This window comes from Brachionichthys hirsutus, chromosome 15 (genome assembly GCF_040956055.1).
Source record: "Brachionichthys hirsutus isolate HB-005 chromosome 15, CSIRO-AGI_Bhir_v1, whole genome shotgun sequence".
Lineage (NCBI taxonomy): Eukaryota > Metazoa > Chordata > Actinopteri > Lophiiformes > Brachionichthyidae > Brachionichthys > Brachionichthys hirsutus.
The window spans coordinates 10,715,093-10,735,782 of record NC_090911.1 but is presented as its reverse complement, the minus strand read 5'-3'; the positions used below and the strand labels follow the sequence as shown (position 1 = coordinate 10,735,782).

General features: G+C 47.0%; 3 protein-coding genes and 1 long non-coding RNA gene across 5 annotated transcripts; 2 read left to right on the top strand and 2 right to left on the bottom strand.

Annotated features, from left to right (window-relative positions):
- Positions 1–2,685: 2,685 nt before the first annotated feature.
- On the bottom strand, positions 2,686–3,918 carry LOC137905038 (uncharacterized). The gene is made up of 3 exons (XR_011105827.1): positions 3,633–3,918; positions 3,253–3,308; positions 2,686–3,171 (listed from the first exon to the last, which is right to left on the bottom strand). It is a non-coding gene; the product is annotated as an uncharacterized lncRNA (long non-coding RNA).
- A 741-nt stretch (positions 3,919–4,659) lies between these two features.
- On the bottom strand, positions 4,660–8,606 carry LOC137904874 (nucleolin-like). Of its 2 annotated transcripts, XR_011105818.1 has the most exons (14): positions 8,517–8,606; positions 8,147–8,219; positions 7,930–8,064; positions 7,320–7,391; positions 7,108–7,231; positions 6,796–6,947; positions 6,578–6,707; positions 6,326–6,483; positions 6,099–6,225; positions 5,897–6,021; positions 5,638–5,764; positions 5,375–5,530; positions 4,905–4,943; positions 4,660–4,790 (listed from the first exon to the last, which is right to left on the bottom strand). XR_011105818.1 is itself a non-coding variant. In XM_068749084.1 (13 exons), the coding sequence occupies exons 1-12, from the start codon at positions 8,529–8,531 to the stop codon at positions 5,389–5,391; spliced, it is 1,380 nt and encodes a 459-aa protein (XP_068605185.1). In that variant the 5' UTR covers positions 8,532–8,606; the 3' UTR covers positions 4,660–4,943; positions 5,375–5,388. The 2 variants fall into 2 exon arrangements, 1 of the variants encoding a protein (XP_068605185.1); XM_068749084.1 differs by having other exon boundaries at positions 4,660–4,943.
- Positions 8,607–9,068: 462 nt separating this feature from the next.
- On the top strand, positions 9,069–14,304 carry gk5 (glycerol kinase 5). The gene is made up of 16 exons (XM_068749088.1): positions 9,069–9,194; positions 9,319–9,412; positions 9,629–9,704; positions 9,780–9,873; positions 10,033–10,164; positions 10,446–10,521; positions 10,683–10,744; positions 10,831–10,904; positions 11,318–11,378; positions 11,517–11,643; positions 11,718–11,822; positions 11,915–12,009; positions 12,403–12,506; positions 12,589–12,648; positions 13,156–13,289; positions 13,729–14,304. Exons 1-16 carry the CDS (start codon positions 9,069–9,071, stop codon positions 13,896–13,898), a joined length of 1,590 nt encoding a protein of 529 aa, XP_068605189.1. The 3' UTR covers positions 13,899–14,304.
- Positions 14,305–16,475: 2,171 nt separating this feature from the next.
- On the top strand, positions 16,476–19,420 carry atp1b3a (ATPase Na+/K+ transporting subunit beta 3a). Its single transcript, XM_068748652.1, has 7 exons — positions 16,476–16,623; positions 17,697–17,825; positions 18,082–18,180; positions 18,279–18,472; positions 18,567–18,617; positions 19,073–19,159; positions 19,253–19,420. Exons 1-7 carry the CDS (start codon positions 16,512–16,514, stop codon positions 19,418–19,420), a joined length of 840 nt encoding a protein of 279 aa, XP_068604753.1. The 5' UTR covers positions 16,476–16,511.
- The last annotated feature ends 1,270 nt before the right edge of the window (positions 19,421–20,690 follow it).

Genomic DNA, 20,690 nt, shown 5'->3' with positions numbered 1-20,690 from the left:
GCTCTAAGTCCCTCTTCAGTCTCTGTGCGTCTTTTTCTGTCAACCCGCTGGCCGTCTCCTAAAGCCGTCCTCTGTGTGAGCGTCGCCCGATCTATGGCTCGCTGTCTCTTCTCTAGTAATTCGGCCGTTCCCAGACAAGGCTGAGAAACTACAACTGTCGGCAACGGCGTCAAGAGCCGACATGGGGCATCAAACCCGCACCGATGCAACCCTAAATTTAAAAACCGGTGGACTCCGGACTAAACTAAAGGCCTGACCTCATTTTAGCGCGGCTCCAATCAGTAAACTGATATTGTGAGATAGGCTTGTGCGCTTCTTTTCAGCGTGGCCGCTCCTCGGAGAACAGATCGTCTTACCCCCCCCCCCCCCCCCCCTCGACCATTAGCTTGTTTAAAGCTCTGAGTATTGCCCAGGGTCCTCTGGGGACAGCCAGCAAGGCAGCAGGGCAACGTTTGTGTGGCCCCACACTAACAAGTGTCACAGTGATCCAGGCCGGTCCTCCCACTGTGTGAATGCCATGTGAGAGGCGGCTCCGTCCGTGGCCCCGCCACCTCCGCACAAGGCCCTCCATTGACTTCTAACCTGTTGAGGGACCACGGAAGACAAAGACCCGCAGGGCGGAGCCCGTCCCTCCGACAAGCCTGTGAACAAACGTTAACACGGCTGCAACTGTCCACCCCCTGAATCACTGAATTTATTGACCGACCACAGAGCCCATTCAGGCCTGGACGGGCCGATAAAGGAAAGGGGACAGGGATGCCATGGAAGCCTGGGGACGGAGCCCTTGTTGAGGGGGGGGGGGGGCTTTGTGACCGTCTGCTGGGTCACGGACCTTTTAGCAGACATGGGTGCATTTGTGTCGTCCGTAAAATGCGGCCAACCGTCAGCGAGCATCAGGTCGGCCTTGTGTCTCGGTTATCAGTCGAGATGAGGACCATATGAGTGTCCGGCCGTCAGAGACGCTGCAGCAGATTGGAGACGGCTTGTGGGCTTTTGCGTTGATTTAAGCGAAAGCATGTGCGTGTTGGGCTTAACAAAGAGAAAGCCCCCTAAAATAAGTATTTCTGAAGGCCGTTGGTCTGCAATTAATTCTAAGCGGGTCTGATCTCTCTGTGGCGACTGCTGCGAGCACAAAACACAGAGTGTGTGCACGGGGCCACATCTTGAACGTACACACACACACACACACAAAAAAAAAGCGTATGGGTTAAAGAAAAAGGAGACGAACTCCAAAATGCTTGAAACAGAACACGCGTCTGAGAACCAGCTTGAGAAAACCTTCTCGAGAGACGAGCTGGCTGTGAGGAAGAATGGCTTGTGTGTTTTAGCGCCTTTATGTCTCCATCTGTTGCTTCGGCCCGCACAAAAGGAATACAGCAGAGTGTACACAAAAACCCATATTGCTTTGTGAAGGAGCAACACTAGCCGTGAGACGCCATCGCAAACACAGATCCAAAAGCGGGACATGGCGGCTCTGCACACACACACACACACACACACCAGTGTTTACCGAAAAGATGATCCACGCAAGTCAGGGAGACACACATGAATTCATGATGCCTCCTCATCCTCATCATGAATATTCCCAGAAAGGCTCTTCCCTGATCTGTGAGGAGGTTCTTTTCTTTTCGGTACAAGCGAGGAGCCCCCTTCCCTTATTCACAGTCCCGACTAAATCCACCCATTCACTGGCTATAGGCCCTGATCTCCACATGAAATGATGCCCCGCTTTCTCCTCCACACTCCCCGCCTTGAAGCGCCCATATGCCAGCCAGCGAGGAGGCTGGGAAAAGCCCATAATTGATCGGTAAGTCTTAGCTGAACTAAGTGTGACCAAGGTCTGCCCCCCACGAAGCACGCAAGAGTGGCTTGATACACAGATTTATTCGAAAGTCTAATGGGAGTTCTGCAGAGCAAACACGGAGATGCTGGTCAACAGACACGAAGATGCTTTTGTCACATTCTGGAATTAAAATGCAACGTTCAAAAACACTTTCCCTTCGATGTTTGTAGAGGAATAACCCCGGGAGATTAAGATGACAAAATCTCGGTTTTTAAATTCTTCCCATTTGTTTGGGTTTTTTTTTTTTATCCTGGCTTAGAAAAATCTGTAAACAGCTACACAAAAATAATGGATAAAATGAAACAGTAAAATCATCAGCTATAAGATTGGCACAGAAGCAAGTGTCTAAACAATGAAAGCTGAGATTAATTATCTTAAACAAGTAGTTAAAACATAATTGCACCATAGTGTTGTTAAGAGTGTAATTACATTTCTTTAAAAATATTTTAAAGACAGTCACATTCCGTGTGTGTGTGGGGGGGTCCAAAAATATTTAATATGTCTTAGGCGTGGCGAAGCCCATATTGTTATTGCATGAAAACGCATGGGGGCCTATAGGCGCAGCCCTCGTCGAGAGCATTCCGAAAATGTATTTTATTTAGTAATCGCGTACCCAGAAAAAAAGCTTTATTGTTTTTGACTTGAAATTATTTAGGCCCGAGCGCCCATCTAGGCAGCACACACACACACACACCCCGACACTCAAAAGCACACACACACACACGCAAACACTAGTTCAACGACGACTAACACTGGTTCAAGATTTTCGGATCAGAACGGACGGACCTGACAGGACACAAGTACACAAAATATCAGGCAAAAATGAAGAATACTGGTGGCACTATGAATAATATTTATTTGATCACATTCAGACTGGCCAGCGCAACATCTTCACCAGTGCATTTGAGTAGAATAGCTAAAAAGACAACTGTTTTTGCATCATTTGTGACTGAATGACACGACTGCTCACTGCTTCCAAAAACCATAACACGTCAAGTTATAGTTAACACATTAGTAAATAACTCAAAGCCATTTCGGCAGCATATATCACCATCAAAACAAATATTCACATATACTCAAACAATCAATCGGAAAATTATCCTGCAATTTAAATAAAATAAGTACAAATAGTTTCATGTTGGCGGAGTTTGTTTTGCAGGCAGATTAACGGCATAAGTGAGTAAAAATCCATTTATTTATGAATGGCGCATAAACCTGCGTCTCTTCATAATGTCTGGGCTTTTCAGATATCGTCGTCAGCAGTTTCCGGAGCATGAGCAGACCTGCTACCCCAACCGCAGCCTTCTTTACAAAGCTTAGAACTACATCTGAAACACAGGAGACAAATGACAACAGCTGTCTTTATTTGGAATTAACAGCAACATTTGTTTATTTTTTTTAAAACAAACCCCTTCTGCATCTCTTCACCTCCACCGGGTCACTCTGGGAAACACCGTCTGCAACACTGTAAAAGTAAACAACAAGAACAACAATCAAACACAAACATTAATACATTTCCCAACACCAGAATATCAGCTACTTGAAGACACATTTATCGTTAATGTTGCAAACTTAATCTTAATCTTGCTAATTTATTGACCGAATGCTGTCGTGTCGCTAACTTTCCAAGCTGCTATTTAAGCAAAGGACACACCTGTGTAACTTCGGGACAGTTCATTGAACGTATTAGCCATTAGCTTAAACATACCGGTAATACAGCATAGTGTTACAGGACCTGACCGGTAGCACCGACACGAACACATAGGGACCGATTTAAGCGTTAACCGACCTCCGGTAGTTCCGTTTAGCCGGTCTGTTGTGGTTCTGCTGCTGCTGTTCCCCCGCTAACACGCCAGGTCGCTAACGTTACCCTTCCTGGGCCACTCAGTGGCATTTTGCCCATGAACGGGCTCAAATAGCGACGAAATTCCGTCAATTACCGATCCATACATCCCAGACACATACGATAAAATTCTACCGAACTCTTTGATATGGGCCAGAACTATTTCAACGGCGATAAAACAAAATACTACGATCTCCGACACCGCCAGCAGCTCACTTAGCTTAGCTGTTAGCAGAACTGTACAGAAACGCGAAAGATGTGCGTCTTTCTACGCGTCAGTGACGGATCAGACGCCCATTGGCTGCTGAGCGCGTCAGTGACGGACCAGACGCCCATTGGCTGCTGAGCGGAGTGACGGGTCAGGCGCCCATTGGCTGCTGAGTGCGTCAGTGACGGACCAGACGCCCATTGACTGCTGAGCGGAGAGACGGACCAGACGCCCATTGGCTGCTGAGTGCGTCAGTGACGGACCAGACGCCCATTGGCTGCTGAGCGGAGAGACGGATCAGACGCCCATTGGCTGCTGAGCTGCTGACGTAAACTCCGGGTTCACGTCCCAGTTACAAGACAGATAATGCACACGATGAAATCTTTTAAATACTTTTTAACTAACGGCGAATATAATAATAATAATAATATAATGCACATTTAGTGGGTTTTTTTTAAAATAGCTTCTCTGCCAATATTGTAAAACCAGAATATAATCACGTAAATAATAGAATAACAAAGGACAACTTTATGGTGTCCGAATAGTAATTCATACTTATTAGTCATGTCAGTAATTAAGCAGTTCCATTAAGGCAAAAAAATACAAAAAAATAAAGCCGGATTTGATTCAGAATCAGAAGTAGTTTATTGATTCTGATTCTGAATCAAATCCAGCTTTGCAGGAGTGAGAATGTTTTTTATGGCATTAATATTGAGGTTTATTACCGAACCGAGGGTCCAGAAATCAGAACGGAGGATTCATGGCAACACGAAAATGACTTTGTTTATTAGAAAATGACAAAATAGAGCATCTTCTCACATGGTAACGGAAACATGAAGGCGATGAAGTTCGTTGTTGTTCTAAAAGCGACGTGACGTCACAAGGTGTCACGTAACCTGAAATCAGATTTACAGCTTTTGTACAAACTGCATTCAGAACACGTGACGAGTCTGCAACTCGTAGACAATCAGAGAAAAACATGAACGCAGGAAAGTCTTTACTTTCTTCACCTTTCACGCCATTCTGCTGCTGATCAGCTCGTCTTTAACCTGAAAGAAATAAGAAATAGATCATTTTTACCTCACTTTAGCCACTAAAATCAACTTTACATGAAATTAAAGGCCTAAAATGAACATTTAGTTGAGTAACCAACAAAAAAAAAATTGTCCTGTGATTTGGATCCACTGCAATATTTAAAAGAAGAAAAAAATATTTCAAAATCAGCCCTTTGATTGATCCTGGCAAAGTGCTAAGCGGCGTATTTTTATTTTTTTTACTGTATTTCCTGAACATGTTTGGCTTTTTATTTATTATCAGTCACATTTACAAATTCTGCATTTTGTCGCTAACTAGCAATAATTCAATCAGCTGTTAGTAGAAGAGATATTGACTGTTTGTGGACTATTCCTAGACAAAGAAAACGAGTCCAGTGGCGCCGGTTAAACTCGGGCTTCGTCTCCGTCTCCGTCTTCACACCCACCTCCTCCCAGCTGTCTAATCTTCTTCTTGAGTGGAGTTTTCAACCCTGGATTTTGCATAATCCACCGTCACTTTGCTATCCTCTATCTCACAGTCCTCCATGGCTTCTTTGACAGCTTTGCACATTTCATCGCTCTCGAATTCCACAAAACCAAACCTGAGAAAAATGTAAAGCAAATCAGCGTGGCGCAGGGAAGGCAAAAAAAAATAAAAAAGGAATAAAATCTTTTCAGGCGATGAAACAGATGACCTCAAACTACCGACCCTTTTGAAAGTCCCGTCTTTCTGTCTACGATGACCCTCGCACTGAGCGCCCCTTGGAAAGCACTTTGAAGAGTGTCTGCAGCCGTCTTCTCAGCGAGGCCCATCACGATCAGAGTTTTTGAGAGGCCTAAAGAGGGATAATTAGAGCTGGATAATTAGAGCTGGATCATTCATCGCGGCTCAAACTGATGGCAGGAGAACTGGATCAGCTCTCAAACATCGGTCGAAATCAAACGCTAAAAAGAACAATCCTGCACACCTTTGGTTACGTCTTGCCTTTCACCAAATTGCACTCGGAGCTCCCTTTTGTGTATCTTAGAGTTTTGCGCCGTCTGCAAGGCTTTTGCGGCGTCTTCCACAGTCGCAAATTCGACAAACGCAAACCTGTTGAGAATCACAACGCTTCTTAAGAACACTGAAACGCAGCCGCCCTTGATCTGTGCCCGTGCCAACCTGCTCACCTTTGTGATTTGCCTTTATTCTGGGGCATGTTGATACCGACGGCCTTCTTAAAAACTTTCTTGAGGTTTTCCTTTGTTACATTGTAAGACAGATTGCCCACGAATAAGGTCTTATTTGGGCAGGCAGCTGTGGGAAAGAAGAAAGAATCTTCGTCATTGAAGTCTATTATTGACCAAGGAAAACTAACAGGCGTCGTGTCGTATACGGCCGGGACATTTCCACATACCCGTCGTCCTTTTGACGTCATCAGCTTTGGTGACTCTTGGCCCTTTTGACTCTCCTGCGAAGTCCACAACCAAAACCCGGCCTTGTATTTTGGCTTCTTGTTTTTCCTTGTGCACTTTCTGGGCAGTGATTAGATCTTTGAACTCCACAAAAGCGATACTGTTAAAAAATGACAAAATGCTGTTTACAACAATCTCTCTTTTCTGTAATAAAGACATTTATTATGCAGGTTATAAACTTATTAGACCCCCACCCTTTGACTGGGCTTTTAGATCCCTCTGGAAACCGGACGGCAACGGCTTCAGAGAAGATTTCCAAAATGTCTTCTTTTGTTGCGGTGTACGGGACGTTCTTCAGAAACAAACATCTAGCATCTTTGGATGCTGAAAACAGAACAGCTCTCAAGTGAAAACAAGTCACCGAAAGAGAAATGAAATCACGTCTGATTTAAAAACAACACGCTTTAACCACCTCTTTTTTCCTCAGCTGTAGCTTTCGACTTGTCCACGTTTTTGGCCTTCGCTTTGTTGATCTTCAGTGGCTTGTCAAGGACCAGCTCTCCATTTAACGTCAAGGCTTTGGTCAAGTCTATTGCCGAAGCCAAATCCACAAAAGCGTACTTTCTACGATGGACAGCAGCAGAAGTCGGTGAATGTTTATTGAAAAACTCAATTCAAGAGCAGAAAACCAGAGAGAAAGACATTTTTAAAAGTCTCTCCTTTCCTTTGTGGTTTCTATCTGAATCTGATTTCCCGCAGAGCGTCGTTTCGACGTCAGACTTACCTGGACCGGTCCAATCGGATGTCTTGGAAGAGCAGACTCTCTGTCATCAAGTACTTCCCCAATGCTTCTTTGATTTCGTCAAATGTCTTAGACTTGTTCAGGTTTCCAACATAAAGACAGAACCCTAAAATAAGATCATTGACAATGTACGAACATTAAAACGTTGCTACAGAACAAAGCATTCAGCCGCCCGTCTTATTTAGAATTCATACCCTCATTGATAAGTTTAGTTTTCTTTGACGGGGAGGGATCGTCGGTGGAGCGTGCCTTCCGTTTCCTTTTCACTGCAACCAACAGAAACACTTTGGTTGTTGAGTTTATGTTGGGGAAAGATTTGCGATCAGTATAAAAGTAATTTGTCATTTCAGCAATCTCCAAATTCAATTCCAGTGCGGCCGACGTACTTCCTTTTGAATAGTCAGCGCTGAATGTCTAGAATTACATTGTTATTAGCAATAACTAATATTCTGATCAGTGAGAAGAGTTGCGGGATTAATAGATTATGCGTATGACAACTCGGAAATATTATACACATACTAGAGGTCAGTGATACAAGGTGAGTAGTTATAACTACAATGAATTAATACCAGGTATGTACATTTGACTATTAAAATCCTTCACTATGATTGTTACTGGTCATCATTACATTATGGAAATGTTGGCTTTTAAATAATTAAAAAAGGTAAAAGATTTGTTTTGATCATTCCTTTTGTAAAAGTCTACAGTTTAGATCGTGTCAACAAATTTGAAAGGCTTTAGAGCTGTTTATTTTGAGCTTTTATCAGACTTACTCATCACTTTAACTGCGCTAAACAGCCTCACCTGCTTTCTTTTTAACAATAACCTGCTCAGCTCCATCATTTTCCATGTCAGCGTTGCTCTCTCCTTCCTCATTCTTCGTCCCCCAGGTTACAGTCACTGATGTTTCACTTTCTCCAACAACGTCAGCACGAGATTCTAAAGGGGAAGTGACGTCACATCACTGTAAGCCCAAAGAGCCAGAACTGTATTTATGTTATTTAAAAGGGAAATGACTTGCCGGCGTTGACATTGTCGTCTTCTGCAACTTCACTGGCGACAACTTTTCTCTGTCTTTTTCGACGTCTTGCAGACTAAAAGACATAATTAATATTAATAATGTGGTCATTAACTTATACAATTTAAGCCGCATTTTCGTTAATATAAATAATGTTACTGTAAAGCAAACTATCGACGCTAATAAATTGATAAATATAGTTGTTGTTTTTTATTAAATGTGAATACTGCTGTGTTCAGTTTAAAACTGCGCTTCAGCTAAAGTTGCATCAATCGTTAGCTAACAGCTAGTTAGGTAGCTAAAAGACAAAACAGTGGTCAGCATTAAACGATGCACATTTAACACATTACGTATCGTGTAAATCGATCCTTACGTCTGTCTTTGCCATAGCTTGTGCTTTAAATAGCAACAGTTTGTTACAGACTTATTAGCGTCGTCCTGCTGTGTAAAATACACGTGGATATAAACACTCGCCGGGCCGTTCGGAACTAGTAAGAACTGCGCATGCGCGGCGTAGTACTACGGGTGCTCACGAGGTTTTACAGGAAGTGGGGTTCAAACACACAACTTTCGATTTCCCTGAAGGTTTCACGGATGGGGGGGGGACCTCAGAGGTTTGAGCAAATATTTGGGGTAAAAAATAGGATGTCAGTTTGTGTCTTTCAGATCAAAGCGCGTATTTGTTTTTAGAAGTTACTGACGGCTAATTTTCGGACAGCTATTAGCCAATTAGCATAACAAAACTTGGGTTTTCTTTAGTTAATGTGTATAGACTTTCATGTGTAAATGTGTTGACGGTCCGAAGGTCCGTGTTTACAACCCCAGCAGCGGCTGGACCCAGTGCCGATAAGGAATTATCAACATGAGCTGACCACGGAGGACCTTGCACTGATCGGGAGTTTATAGTTGGGCAGAACTTTCTTCAATGGGGAGTCAGAGGAATGGGTTCAAGAAGGAATCCTTCATGTTGTCAGTGGATGTTGGCACAACGTCGATCAAATGTCACGTTTACGACAAAAGAGCAAAAATCCGGGGATCGTGCACCACCAAGGTATTTAATTTATAATTTGATTTGACTCAACTTTTAAATCCACACGCTGCTATTTATTTAAAGGCTTCATCTTTATGTTTCTGCTCCCGCTGATGTTTTTTTTTATTTTTTATTTTTTATCCAGGTGTGTCCCTTGTATCCAGAGGTGGGATATGTGGAGATGGACCCAGACGCGCTGTGGACAGGGTTCCTAACGGTGGTCAGAAGAGCGGTTCAAGGTGCGCAGCATCCGATCACTCTTTCACCATCCATCCACGACATCACTGGGAGGGTCAGGCTGGACTGGGGCGACTTACGTGGGATTTAAATCCCCGTGTTTTGTTTTTGGAAACGCTTGTGAACAAACGGGTCTGAAAATAGCTTCGCATGCGGCTTTAAAAGGGCTGAAAACATAACGTTAACAATAAATACATGTTTATGTGCTGACGCTTTAGATGCTGGAGTGCAGATGCATCAGATAGAGGCCCTTGGCATTTCCACTCAAAGAGGTACCTTCACCACATGGGACAGGTAAATTGATCACTATTGACCGAGTCCCTCCTCTTCAGTAGGATACCCCTCATTTTCTCCTTTTCGCTTGGGCAGGAGGACTGGAGCTCCTTTCCATAACTTCATCAGCTGGCAGGACCAGAGAGCCGCAGACCTGGTGAACTCCTGGAACAAATCCTGCACAATGAAAGTGAGTCTCCGTGTCTTTGCAGTCGCTGCACCTTCACGGCTAATGATAGAAGCTAACGGGTGAGAACTCCTCCTCTGCATCAGGCGCAGGTGGAAGAAGAAGCCGCCTATGGGTGGGCGTCCCTTCTCATAAGCATGACTTCAACTGTCTTAACTGCAGGCGATCCACGGCGTGATGAAGATGGTCTACTTCCTGACGAGGCATAAGCGTTCGCTCGCCGCTAGTCTCATTGTCTTCTCGCCTCAACACGTCACCTTCCGCCTCGTCTGGGTTCTGACGCACTACAAGGAGGTTTGTGTCCGTTTATCACTTAAACCACATGTAACGGCAGGCCGGACCCCCCCGCCCGCCGCGAGATGTAATGACCAGTCGTACGGCTGGTTCCTTTTAGCGCCTGCCCCGTGATGCCAGCGCTGCTGATAGAACTTCAACGCATGTGATGCGTTCGTGCGGGTAAAATGCAGCACGGCGTTTAGAGCCGGGACCCGACCTGTTAAAGGGTGCCGATCGGGAGAGGCTTCGTCATCGCTTCGCTTCCTTTTCAGCCTCCTCCTATTCCTCTCGTCCTCCAGGTTCGTGAAGCCATCGATGAGGGTAACTGCTGCTTTGGAACCATCGACACCTGGCTCCTGTTCAAACTCACAGCAGGTTTGTTTGACATCTGAAACTTATGTCATTGTTCTCTACCCTAAACTGTGTTGCACGGCAACACTGCGCTGTAAAAAAGAAAAAATGTTTGGACTCCTTTCTGCTGTAAAGAAGAATTCCATCACAGCTATGAATCACTGATCTCCTGGATCTGTTTCCAGGACGCATCCATGTCACAGATTACTCCAACGCCAGTTCTACCGGGTTTTTCGACTCCTATCAGGTCTGCTTTCGTGGTTACTTGGATGTTTCTGTCGGTTTTTCATTTTTCATTTTTTAACATCAGGTGAGTTGTGGCTTCTTTCACAGATGTGTTGGAGTGACCTCCTCTGCTTTCTTGTGTCTCTGCCTCCCTCTATTCTCCCTAAAGTAGAAAATACAAGGTGAGACAAACAAACAAACACAGAGTCTCAAACAGCAAAGTCAAAATGTGCACGTACCTTTCTTAGTATCTCTGTTTTTACGTCTCGCACAGATGTTAGATTCAAGAAGAAATACTAACAATCGGCTGTGATGTGATTACTGCAGTATAGTTATATATTATTAAAATATAACTATTATATATATGGTAAATAATGTAGAAATATTGTACTTTATAAGTCTATAAAATCAAATAATTTTACTCTCCACGCAGTAAAATGTAAATAGAAACAGATTCTTATCTGTTTATGTACAGATAAATGATTTAAGATCTATTCCTGGTTCTCTGCAGTGATTTTTGGGGTAGTCCATTTAACGTGGTATTTAATCTGGAACCTCTGAGATGATTCATTTATGTCTGGTCTCTCCACACCAGCTCTGAATTCTGTTGCACAGACCCGTCCATCTTCGGATTGCCCATTCCCGTCATGGCAGTGGTGAGTTCTCCGCGTCACGCTGTCGACATCCGTCAAACGCCGTCCACCGGAATCCCTTCATATCCCAGCAAAATTGGAGCTGAATGGATCCCTTTTCAGAGCTAACAAAACGGCTTCCCCTGTCTCTTGTGACTGTAGATGGCGGACCAGCAGGCGGCCATGTTTGGCGAGTGCTGCTTCGACATTGGCGATGTCAAGATCACCATGGGAACGGGCACGTTCATGAACATCAACACGGGGAGCAACCCGCACACGTCTGTAGCAGGTAGAGGGAGGGCGTGCGTTGGATTCCTCCGTCCGCACGGACACGTCCCAGCCCCGTCTGTTTGTCCTCTCGAGGTCTGTACCCGCTGGTCGGCTGGCGGATTGGCTCGGAGGTGGTGTACGTAGCGGAGGGCAACGCGGCCGACACTGGGACCGCCATCAAGTGGGCGCAGGAGCTGGGTGAGCTGTGGCAACACTGCGAGCGCGCTAATGTTAGCCACGTTTAGCAGCTAGTCTTCATCGCGCGTGTGTGTGTGTGTGTGTTGCTGTAGAGCTCTTCGCCGACGTCCAGGACACCAGCGCGATGGCGTACAGCGTCGGCGACTCGGACGGCGTGTGTTTCGTGCCGTCTTTCAGCGGCCTGCAGGTGAGGCCTCCGCCGGATGACGCCGGATGACGCCGGCGCGTCAGCATGTGTTCATGGCGTTCGTGTGCCGTGTTCGCGCCTCAGCAGCGGGAGGTCAGGTTTCCCTCCCCGGGCGTGAAACTCTGTCGTATGTGAAACTGCAGTTCAGATCGATTCGCTGTTGGTTCACGCCCCGGTTGTCGGCTGTGTGTGTGTCTCTGTAACACGGTTCTGTGTCTCCTTTCTTTGTCGCTGCTTCTCCGTTGTGAACCCGCCGTTGTAAGTGTGCGTCCCCGAAGGCTTCGTTTGCACGCGCAACCGCCTCATAGCTGCACTGTTGAGTCTCACTTTAACATTAGTGTTTCATACATTTATTCTATCGGGTTTTGATCAAACCCCTTTATTTATCCGAAGGCTCCTCTGAACGACCCCAAAGCCTGCGCCTCCCTCATGGGCCTCAAACCGTCAACGACCAAAAGCCACCTGGTCCGAGCCATTCTGGAGTCCGTGGCGTTCAGGTGAGCCGTTTTTCAAGGCGTCCGATCCGTTTCCACGACTCCGCCCTTCGCTGACTCCGCTTCCTTGTGCCGGTCTTTGCAGAAACAAGCAGCTGTACGAGACGGTGCTGCGAGAAACCTGCATTCCCATCACGAAGATCAGGTAGTTGTCCTCCTCGCGCTGCGACGAACAGATTCCTGATTGCTGCGTTAGAGATTTGAGGTTGAAGTTCAACGAATGCAAATGTCGGAGGTAAACAGAGACAAAGCTGTGTTGGGGAATCGGACCGTGTTTCCTGCTTTCCTTGTTTCAGACAGTAATAGACGCCTCGGGGACAAAACGTCTTTATGTATCGGCCGTAGTTCATGTTTCGCCAGACAAAGCATCTCGACCCAAATAATCGAGCGACCGGCGGGGCTCAACTCTCTCGCTCCGCCCCTTTAGCGTCACAGCTTGCAGCCCGGCATTTGATTACAGCATTTGGATGCTAGCCAGACAACTTTGTGTAACTGACTGGCCTCCCGGCGTGCCCCCCCCCGCCCACGCTAATGCAGTTCAGCCTTTATTGGCTTTGTGTTCCGGGTCTGTTTTCCTGAGCTGCTGTTTACGGTAAACGGGGAATGTTTTGAGCCTGACTGAGTGTTCTGCCCTTTGATCCTTCCATCTCAGAGTGGACGGCGGCGTTTCCGGCAACGACTTCGTGATGCAGCTGACTGCTGACCTGTTTGGGAAGAAGCTGGCCCGACCGCAACACCGTGAAATGTCATGTTTAGGGGCGGCGTTTGTCGCCGGGCTTGGAGTCGGTAGGCAGACACGGTGGCGCTCTGCTTCTGCGTCACTCTCTTTGCTTTCTTTCACCTGTTCTTCTGTTTTTCTCCACCAGAGAGTTATTATCAAAGGTCTTATTTCTATTTTGGGGCTGGCTAAAGATGCTAATTAAAATGCAGTTTGTTAAGTAAACTGTTTTCCATTTAATTGCCGCATACTCGCATTATGTAATTCGTTTGCTGTACATTAGTCAGAGCGTCAAAAACGAAACCCAGCGCAGACGCGGGTTTGTTCTTGCTGCTTACTGATGCTGACGCCTGAACGATAATGGGACGCCTCGCAGGTACAGCTTTAGGCGATGCGCCGGTTCCAGATGTGGATCTGAGGGCATAGATTGCATTTATAATCCAGCCATATTTATTATGCAACGGTCATTTTGAAAGGGTTTTGCCGCTGCACTTTCCTCCTCTGCAGGCTTTTGGAGATCCAAGGAAGAGCTGAAGAAGCTGCAGGAAGCCGCCGACGTGTTCGTGCCCCGGGAAGTAGCAAAGGAGGGTTCCTGCACGCCGATCGGGGAGTACACGCCCATCCTCCAGAGCTGGGAGAGCGCGCTTCAGCGCTCGCTGAATTGGTACAAGACGTGATGTTGGATGCAGCAAAAATAATGTCTTAACTTCCAAAAAGCCATTTCTACTCGTCCATTTAAACCACCTGCCAGTGATTTAACGCGTGCACGGGGAGCAGCGTGCTAACACGGACCAGCTCAAAAACTCGACAGTCCTTGTCCTCGCATACAAGTTACTGCTCTTTCCTACGTCGCCTCAAACCAACGGTGCCTCCTCTCGTTGCTGCATTTTGCTGCGCTTACTGATTTCGCCACTGTGGGGTGCTGCCGTCTGCATTTGCAGGTCTCTGCTCTCCATAGCAACCGCATTCCATAAATTGACAAGAAGAAGCCACGGAGTTTACTTCACAGGAAACATGGAACTCGTTCTAACAGAGCGCTTCAACTTATGGGATGTGAGGAAGTTTAAATATAACTGGAACAAAAGTGGCTGCTGTTGTTTTTTTTTTCCTTTCTGTACAAAGAGACTCTGATTTGTCATTCGTGTCTGAACATTTTGATTGTTTCGTCAGATGTCAAATGTACAAATGGAAATCGTGTTATAAAATTATGTTCGCAAGTTGCCAAGGAAATTGGATCATTTTTGATGTTCTGTGTTTTGCTGTGCATTATGGGATGTTTCGGCCCCTCCTAAAATCTGTGGTTGTGACGTTTTACCTCCACATGGATTCTCGGGGAACGCCGTTGCCTTTGGGCCGGGAATTCTCTCCCAACAGGCTGCTTTGGGTGATTGTCGAGGATTCCCATCGATGTGACCAACCTCGTCGTGAGGGTTGCCATGGCAGCCATGTGGATGGAGTGACTGGAGAACAAATGGGGTGTGTTCTGCTCACAGCGCTAATTGAGTGCGCTTTTCCCAGACAATGGGTCGACTGTGTTCTCGTCGCCTGCCAGGAAGAGCCCAAAATAGTTTTGTGCATAGGTCGCACAGATCCTGCATCGAGGGTCATTATGTAACTCGACTCCTTCCTTTGTCTCGGTGACGTGACGCTGGGGTTGGAAGTTTAAGCCTTTGTCTTCCCCTCAAATACAAGAAAGTATAAAAATAAGATGTTAATGCTCTAAACACAAATGTTCATCTGGCTCTGTTTAATAGAAACACACGCTCATTCGGACTTTGACGCCTGCAAGACGTTTCAAAAAAGCCATTTCAAAGGTGGACTCGTTTACGTTAATGAGGATGCTTATGAACCTCATTACCTGAGGAACCATCCAATCAGGTTTGATGTTAACGAGGAATGGTCCAATCAGGTTTGATGTTAAAGAGGAACGGTCCAATCAGGTTTGATGTTAAAGAGGAACATTCCAATCAGGTTTGATGTTAACGAGGAACGGTCCAATCGGGTTTGATGTTAATGAGGAACGGTCCAATCAGGTTTGATGTTAAAGAGGAACATTCCAATCAGGTTTGATGTTAATGAGGAACGGTCGAATCAGGTTTGATGTTAATGAGGAACGGTCCAATCAGGTTTGATGTTAAAGAGGAACATTCCAATCAGGTTTGATGTTAAAGAGGAACATTCCAATCAGGTTTGATGTTAACGAGGAACGGTCCAATCAGGTTTGATGTTAAAGAGGAACATTCCAATCAGGTTTGATGTTAATGAGGAACGGTCGAATCAGGTTTGATGTTAATGAGGAACGGTCGAATCAGGTTTGATGTTAACGAGGAACGGTCCAATCAGGTTTGATGTTAACAAGGAACCGTCCAATCAGGTTTGATGTTAATGAGGCGCACGTTTTCTGTGTATTTGTTTTCCATGGAATGTCAAAAGGGATTAGGATATAATCGCACCCATGACTTCCTATATTTCCAATCCAAGTTCACCAACAGGTAAAACCTGGATTGGAACCCAGAACCTTACCTCTGGGACTTGATCAAACACCGGAAGAGGACATCTCACTTCCTGCGCGCTCATCATGAACATTTAACACATCTGTTTACAATCATCCTCTCTTGAGCGTCCCCTGTCTGTAGAACACACACACACACACACACACACACACACATCCTACTGCCAGTACTGCCATGGCAACAAGGCAAATACTCCAACAGCATCATCTCGGGCTGCGCACACGCACGCGTAAGTGCGTGGATGTGTCTGATTCCGCCTCCTCAGCTGCCAAGAGACGCTCCAGTTGATGTGGTTTGTGTTTTGGTGCGACCCGCCATCCATATAGACCCGATACCGAAGAAGAAGAAAGGTCCAGACGCACTTCAGTGGTTTCACGCTGAAAGTGCGCGCACGCCGGTCTGTTCCGAAACGCGCGCGGCCATTATAAGAGAAATGATGCTGACAAAGGTAACCTGCGCTCTATTTATAATTCGTGCGCGTAATGACGCGTCTCTCTGTGCGTCTCTACGTCATCAGCCGATGCACGTCCATCCATCTGGTCGCACTGCATCAGCTGCCACGACGGGTTGCGTGGACGTCACTGATTCTCTCTCTCTCTCTCTCTCTCTCTCCCACCACACCGCCCACTCCACTCCACTCTCCTCCGACTCGCCTCGTCTCGTCCTCGCCTCACCGCATCGCCTCACCGCCCTCTGCGTGTGTTTTTTTTTAAGGGAGAGGAAACTGCACATTTGCAGCAAGGGGAGAAAAAAAACAAAGAAGAAGAAGAAGAAATCATGGCCAGCACCGAAGACAAACCGGCCAGCAAGGAGAACGCGTCCAGCTGGAAGGACTCCATCTACAACCCGCGGACCGGCGAGCTGCTGGGACGCACCGCCAGCAGCTGGGGTAAGGATCCCCTCCATCCAGAGGATGCTCTCAGGCATTCGCGCGCCTAATCATGGTGTCTTCCTCCTCCTCCTCCTCTTCCTCGCTTCTAACCGTGAATCCATGCGCGCCTCTGAAGGTGAATGGAGCCCAGCATGTAATCTCTGCACACGAATGCGTTGAAACGAGGAATTGGGATCAGTGGGAGTCGGGGGGGGGGGGGGGGCTACATAAAGGTAGCCGTGCTGCGTAGGCACGGCTCCTTCGTGTTTTATTCAGATTCATCATCTGCGTGAGCCGGAGTCTCCGGACCTCCAGCTGATGAAACCCCCTCAGCCCCTCATCACAGCTCAGGAATGTGCTGCAGCATTCCTGAGCTGAAGGCGACTGCTGAGCAGGCCATCCGTTTTTATGTAACGACCCCCCCCACCCCCACCCCCCCTGGTTTATTTCCAGTGTGAGTATAGTAACACGCCGCCCTCCCCTCCTGGAGCCAGCTCCTATAGGCCGCCTGGGCCCCCCCGCGCTGCTGTGCAGTGGGATGCTCCGTTGCAGTTGCATGGCCGCCCGCATTAGCATGCCTGTCAAGGTCAAATGGGATTCCCTCTCTCCTCTTTCGCTTGCTTTCACGCACAAGGCAGGTGCATTGTGGGATACTGCTGGAGAGGAAGGGAAAGGCGGGGTGCGCGGCAAGAAGCTGCGGGGTCCATCCCTTTTTTTTCATGTGTGTGTGTGTGTGTGTGTGTGTGTGTGTGTGTGTGAACGTGGAGGGCGTCCATGCTTAACTCGGGACGTTCCCATCACTGTGCCCCCCCTCCCCCCCTCCCCGCTCCCGATGAACGAGGCTTCAGATGCCGCAGCGTCATCGTTTAATCTTGCGGTGGAAAAATGGCCTCAGACTTGTGTGCAGGACCCCCCCCCCCTTCATTCAAAGCTCGGTTCGTCTTAAAGGGGTCACAGACTCTGCTGAGGCTGGATGTTGGGAAAGCAGCAAGAGTTTCTGACCCCTACGTGGTTGAAGCGCGTATTTAATTATCTCTGGTGGCTCATTGTTTCTTCCTCCCGTCTCTTCTTGCTCTTCTTCCTCCTTCCAGCCCTCATCCTGCTCTTCTACCTGATTTTTTACTGTTTCCTGGCCGGGATGTTCGCCCTGACCATGTGGGTGCTGCTCCTCACTCTGGATGACAACGCACCCAAGTACCAGGACCGCGTCTCCTCCCCAGGTTAGATCATGCCAACACGCGCTACACGGGGAAGGGAGGGGGGGGGGGGCTTTCAGCATTACACTTTGAGCCCATTCATTATTCATGCAGCACCAACGAGACGCCGTCACAATAATTCGCTGCTTTTTGCCATCGATCTATTTTGACGTCTCTTCCTGGGCGCAGCTCTGAGAACGTTTTCCCTCCAGCTGTAATTGGAGATGAAACCTTTTTGGACTTTACACTCTGCTTACTTTTTTGCTTTTTTTTGCTTCAGGGTTGGTGATTCGTCCAAATTCCCTGGATATCGCCTTCAACAAATCGGACCCACAGAAGTATTCTCCGTATGTCCAACACTTGGAAAAGTTCCTGGAAGGTAAGATGCAAATTATTCCCTGAAGCGGATGCTCCTTCCTTTCTCTGGCACCTGGACTGATGATGATGATGATGATGATGATGAATCTGTGGCTCAAGGTTATAACGATACAGAGCAGGAGAAAAACGAGGTCTGCCGCCTGGGACACTTTAATATTCAGAACGACAGCGAGGAAGCGACGAAGAAAGCCTGTCGCTTCAGGAGGGGCTTGCTGAGTCTCTGCTCCGGCCTCTCCGACACCAACTTTGGGTATTCTGAGGGGAAGCCCTGCATCCTCCTGAAGATGAACAGGGTAACTTCACCTCCTCTGCCCTTCGCCTCCCTTCCAGGGCAGCTCCGATAAATGAAGTTAACACCCCCCCTCTCCTGTATCCCTCATTGCACAGATCATCGGCCTGATGCCCCACGGGGAGCCCTACATCAACTGCACAGAAAAAGTACACATGAGTTTACCTCTTTAAATATATATATATATGTATGTATAAGTGCTTGTGTGTGCACTTTTTGTTTTTTCTTTGACCACAGTCTCAGTATCTTCATTCCGTTGACCTTTCGTTTCATGTCTTCCTTCTTTTCGTCTGTTTGCTGTCTCGTTTCTTTCTGCATGCTGTCGCCGATGGCTTTAGGGTAAGATAATATGGAAATCACCAGGGTAAGGGCAGTAGGAGTCTTAGGATATATTTCACCTGATACCCCATCGACGCGCCGTTGTCGTGCCTTTTTTTTTTTTTACCGAATCTGCATAATCCTCGACCGATTCTCAATCCTTCCGCCACATGACGCGATTAATTTTCCTTTCCTTTGTGTCCCGCCTCGTGTGACCTTAGAGAACCGAACCAAAATGCATTTTAATGTCACGCACGCCCACTGACACTCGGTCGTCCCCTGACAGAGAGACGGCCCGGTGGACATGCAGTACTTCCCCAGCGAGGGTCGGTTCGATAAGATGTATTTCCCCTACTACGGCAAGAAGGCCCACGTGAGTATCCGCCGCCCAGTCGGAATGGTGCCCGCTCTGACCCTCCCCGGGGACGTCGCTGTTGACAGACGATGGGCCTCCTCTGCGATGCAGGTGAATTACGTGCAGCCCCTGGTGGCCGTGAAGCTGCTGCTCTCCAAGGAGCACTACAACAAGGAGCTGGTGGTGGAGTGCAGGGTGGAGGGCTCAAACTTCCGCAACAACGACGAGAGGGACAAGTTCCTGGGTCGCGTCACCTTCAGGATCAAGGTGGTCGAGTAAAAGAGGGCGCCAGCGGAGGATTTGGGTTTGATTCCTTCCTGAGGGAAACGTCGAATTTGGTCACAAAGATCCCATTTGTGTGCATTTGTCCCCCCCCCCTACAGTCTGATGGAGTTTAGAGCAATCGAGACGTCGGATGTCGCTTCGGTGACATTTGACCCTCCTTACCTTCATGATTCCTCTTTGACCTCCTCAGAGATCCCCAGAACAAGGCACAAGCTCTGCTCCTCCTCCTCCTCACCCATCCATTCCTTTCCACCACCTGTCGTACCGTTCTTTTTTTTTTTGAAGCATCGATGTGATTATAGGTAACTTATAGCCATTGCAACCAAGCCATTTGGAGCTGTTGTGTAAAACTGCCGATAGAACTTTTATGAAATGTTTCCGAGCTCTTCCCGCTGTCGGGAGGAGAGCGTCGTTTAAATCATCTCTACGAACTGTTCGAGCGACCGGATTCCCGCTTTGCGTCAAGAGGATTTTTTATCTTGCTGTATAGTGTCATTGAGAACGTAGAGCGTCCCCCCCGGAGTATTCTCATTACCGCATACTTGATAGGAACGTACCTTGATAGTCAAGTATAGCCGACGTGACCCTGTATATGAAAAGCCAATTACAAAGTCCCTCTCTGCATATAAACACATCGTGATCCTTTATTCTAGCTAGAATCTTTGTGTTGTGGTCGGCGTGGCCACAGCTCAGTCTTGTGCCGTCTGTCTGTCTGCATGTCCGTACGTCTGTCTGCCTGTCTTCCTGTTTACGCACCCCTCCACTGCAATAGCCAACACTGTGGGTGAGCCCTCCAAGACTACATGAGCTGTCTCGCTCCACCACACATGCACACACACACGCACACACAAATGCAGAAGGCGCAGTGTGAAAACTGCTGGGAAAGTGTCACTGGGAAAGTGTTGCAAAAATAAAACATCCACTCCAACTCTGTACTGTATATCTTTACGTGATCTGTATATCTCCTTGGGTTTGTATTCGCTCTTCTTCAGCCTGTTGATCTGATTGTCTGCCAATCTATTACTCTTCAATGTATACTGTATATACACACACACACTATCTACCATATTTACTTAATTCACATTGTATTTTTTGTCACAAAACGCAATGTCTGTGCACTGTAAAGAAATAATTTAAGCAAAGATTTACAAGAAATTATCTTATCAAAGCTATGTTTACACAGTCTTAAAAAGGAAACCCGCATTTGAAAGACCAACTCGTAACATCTCTTCAGGGTGCCTTAAGACCTGATGACATGAATTGT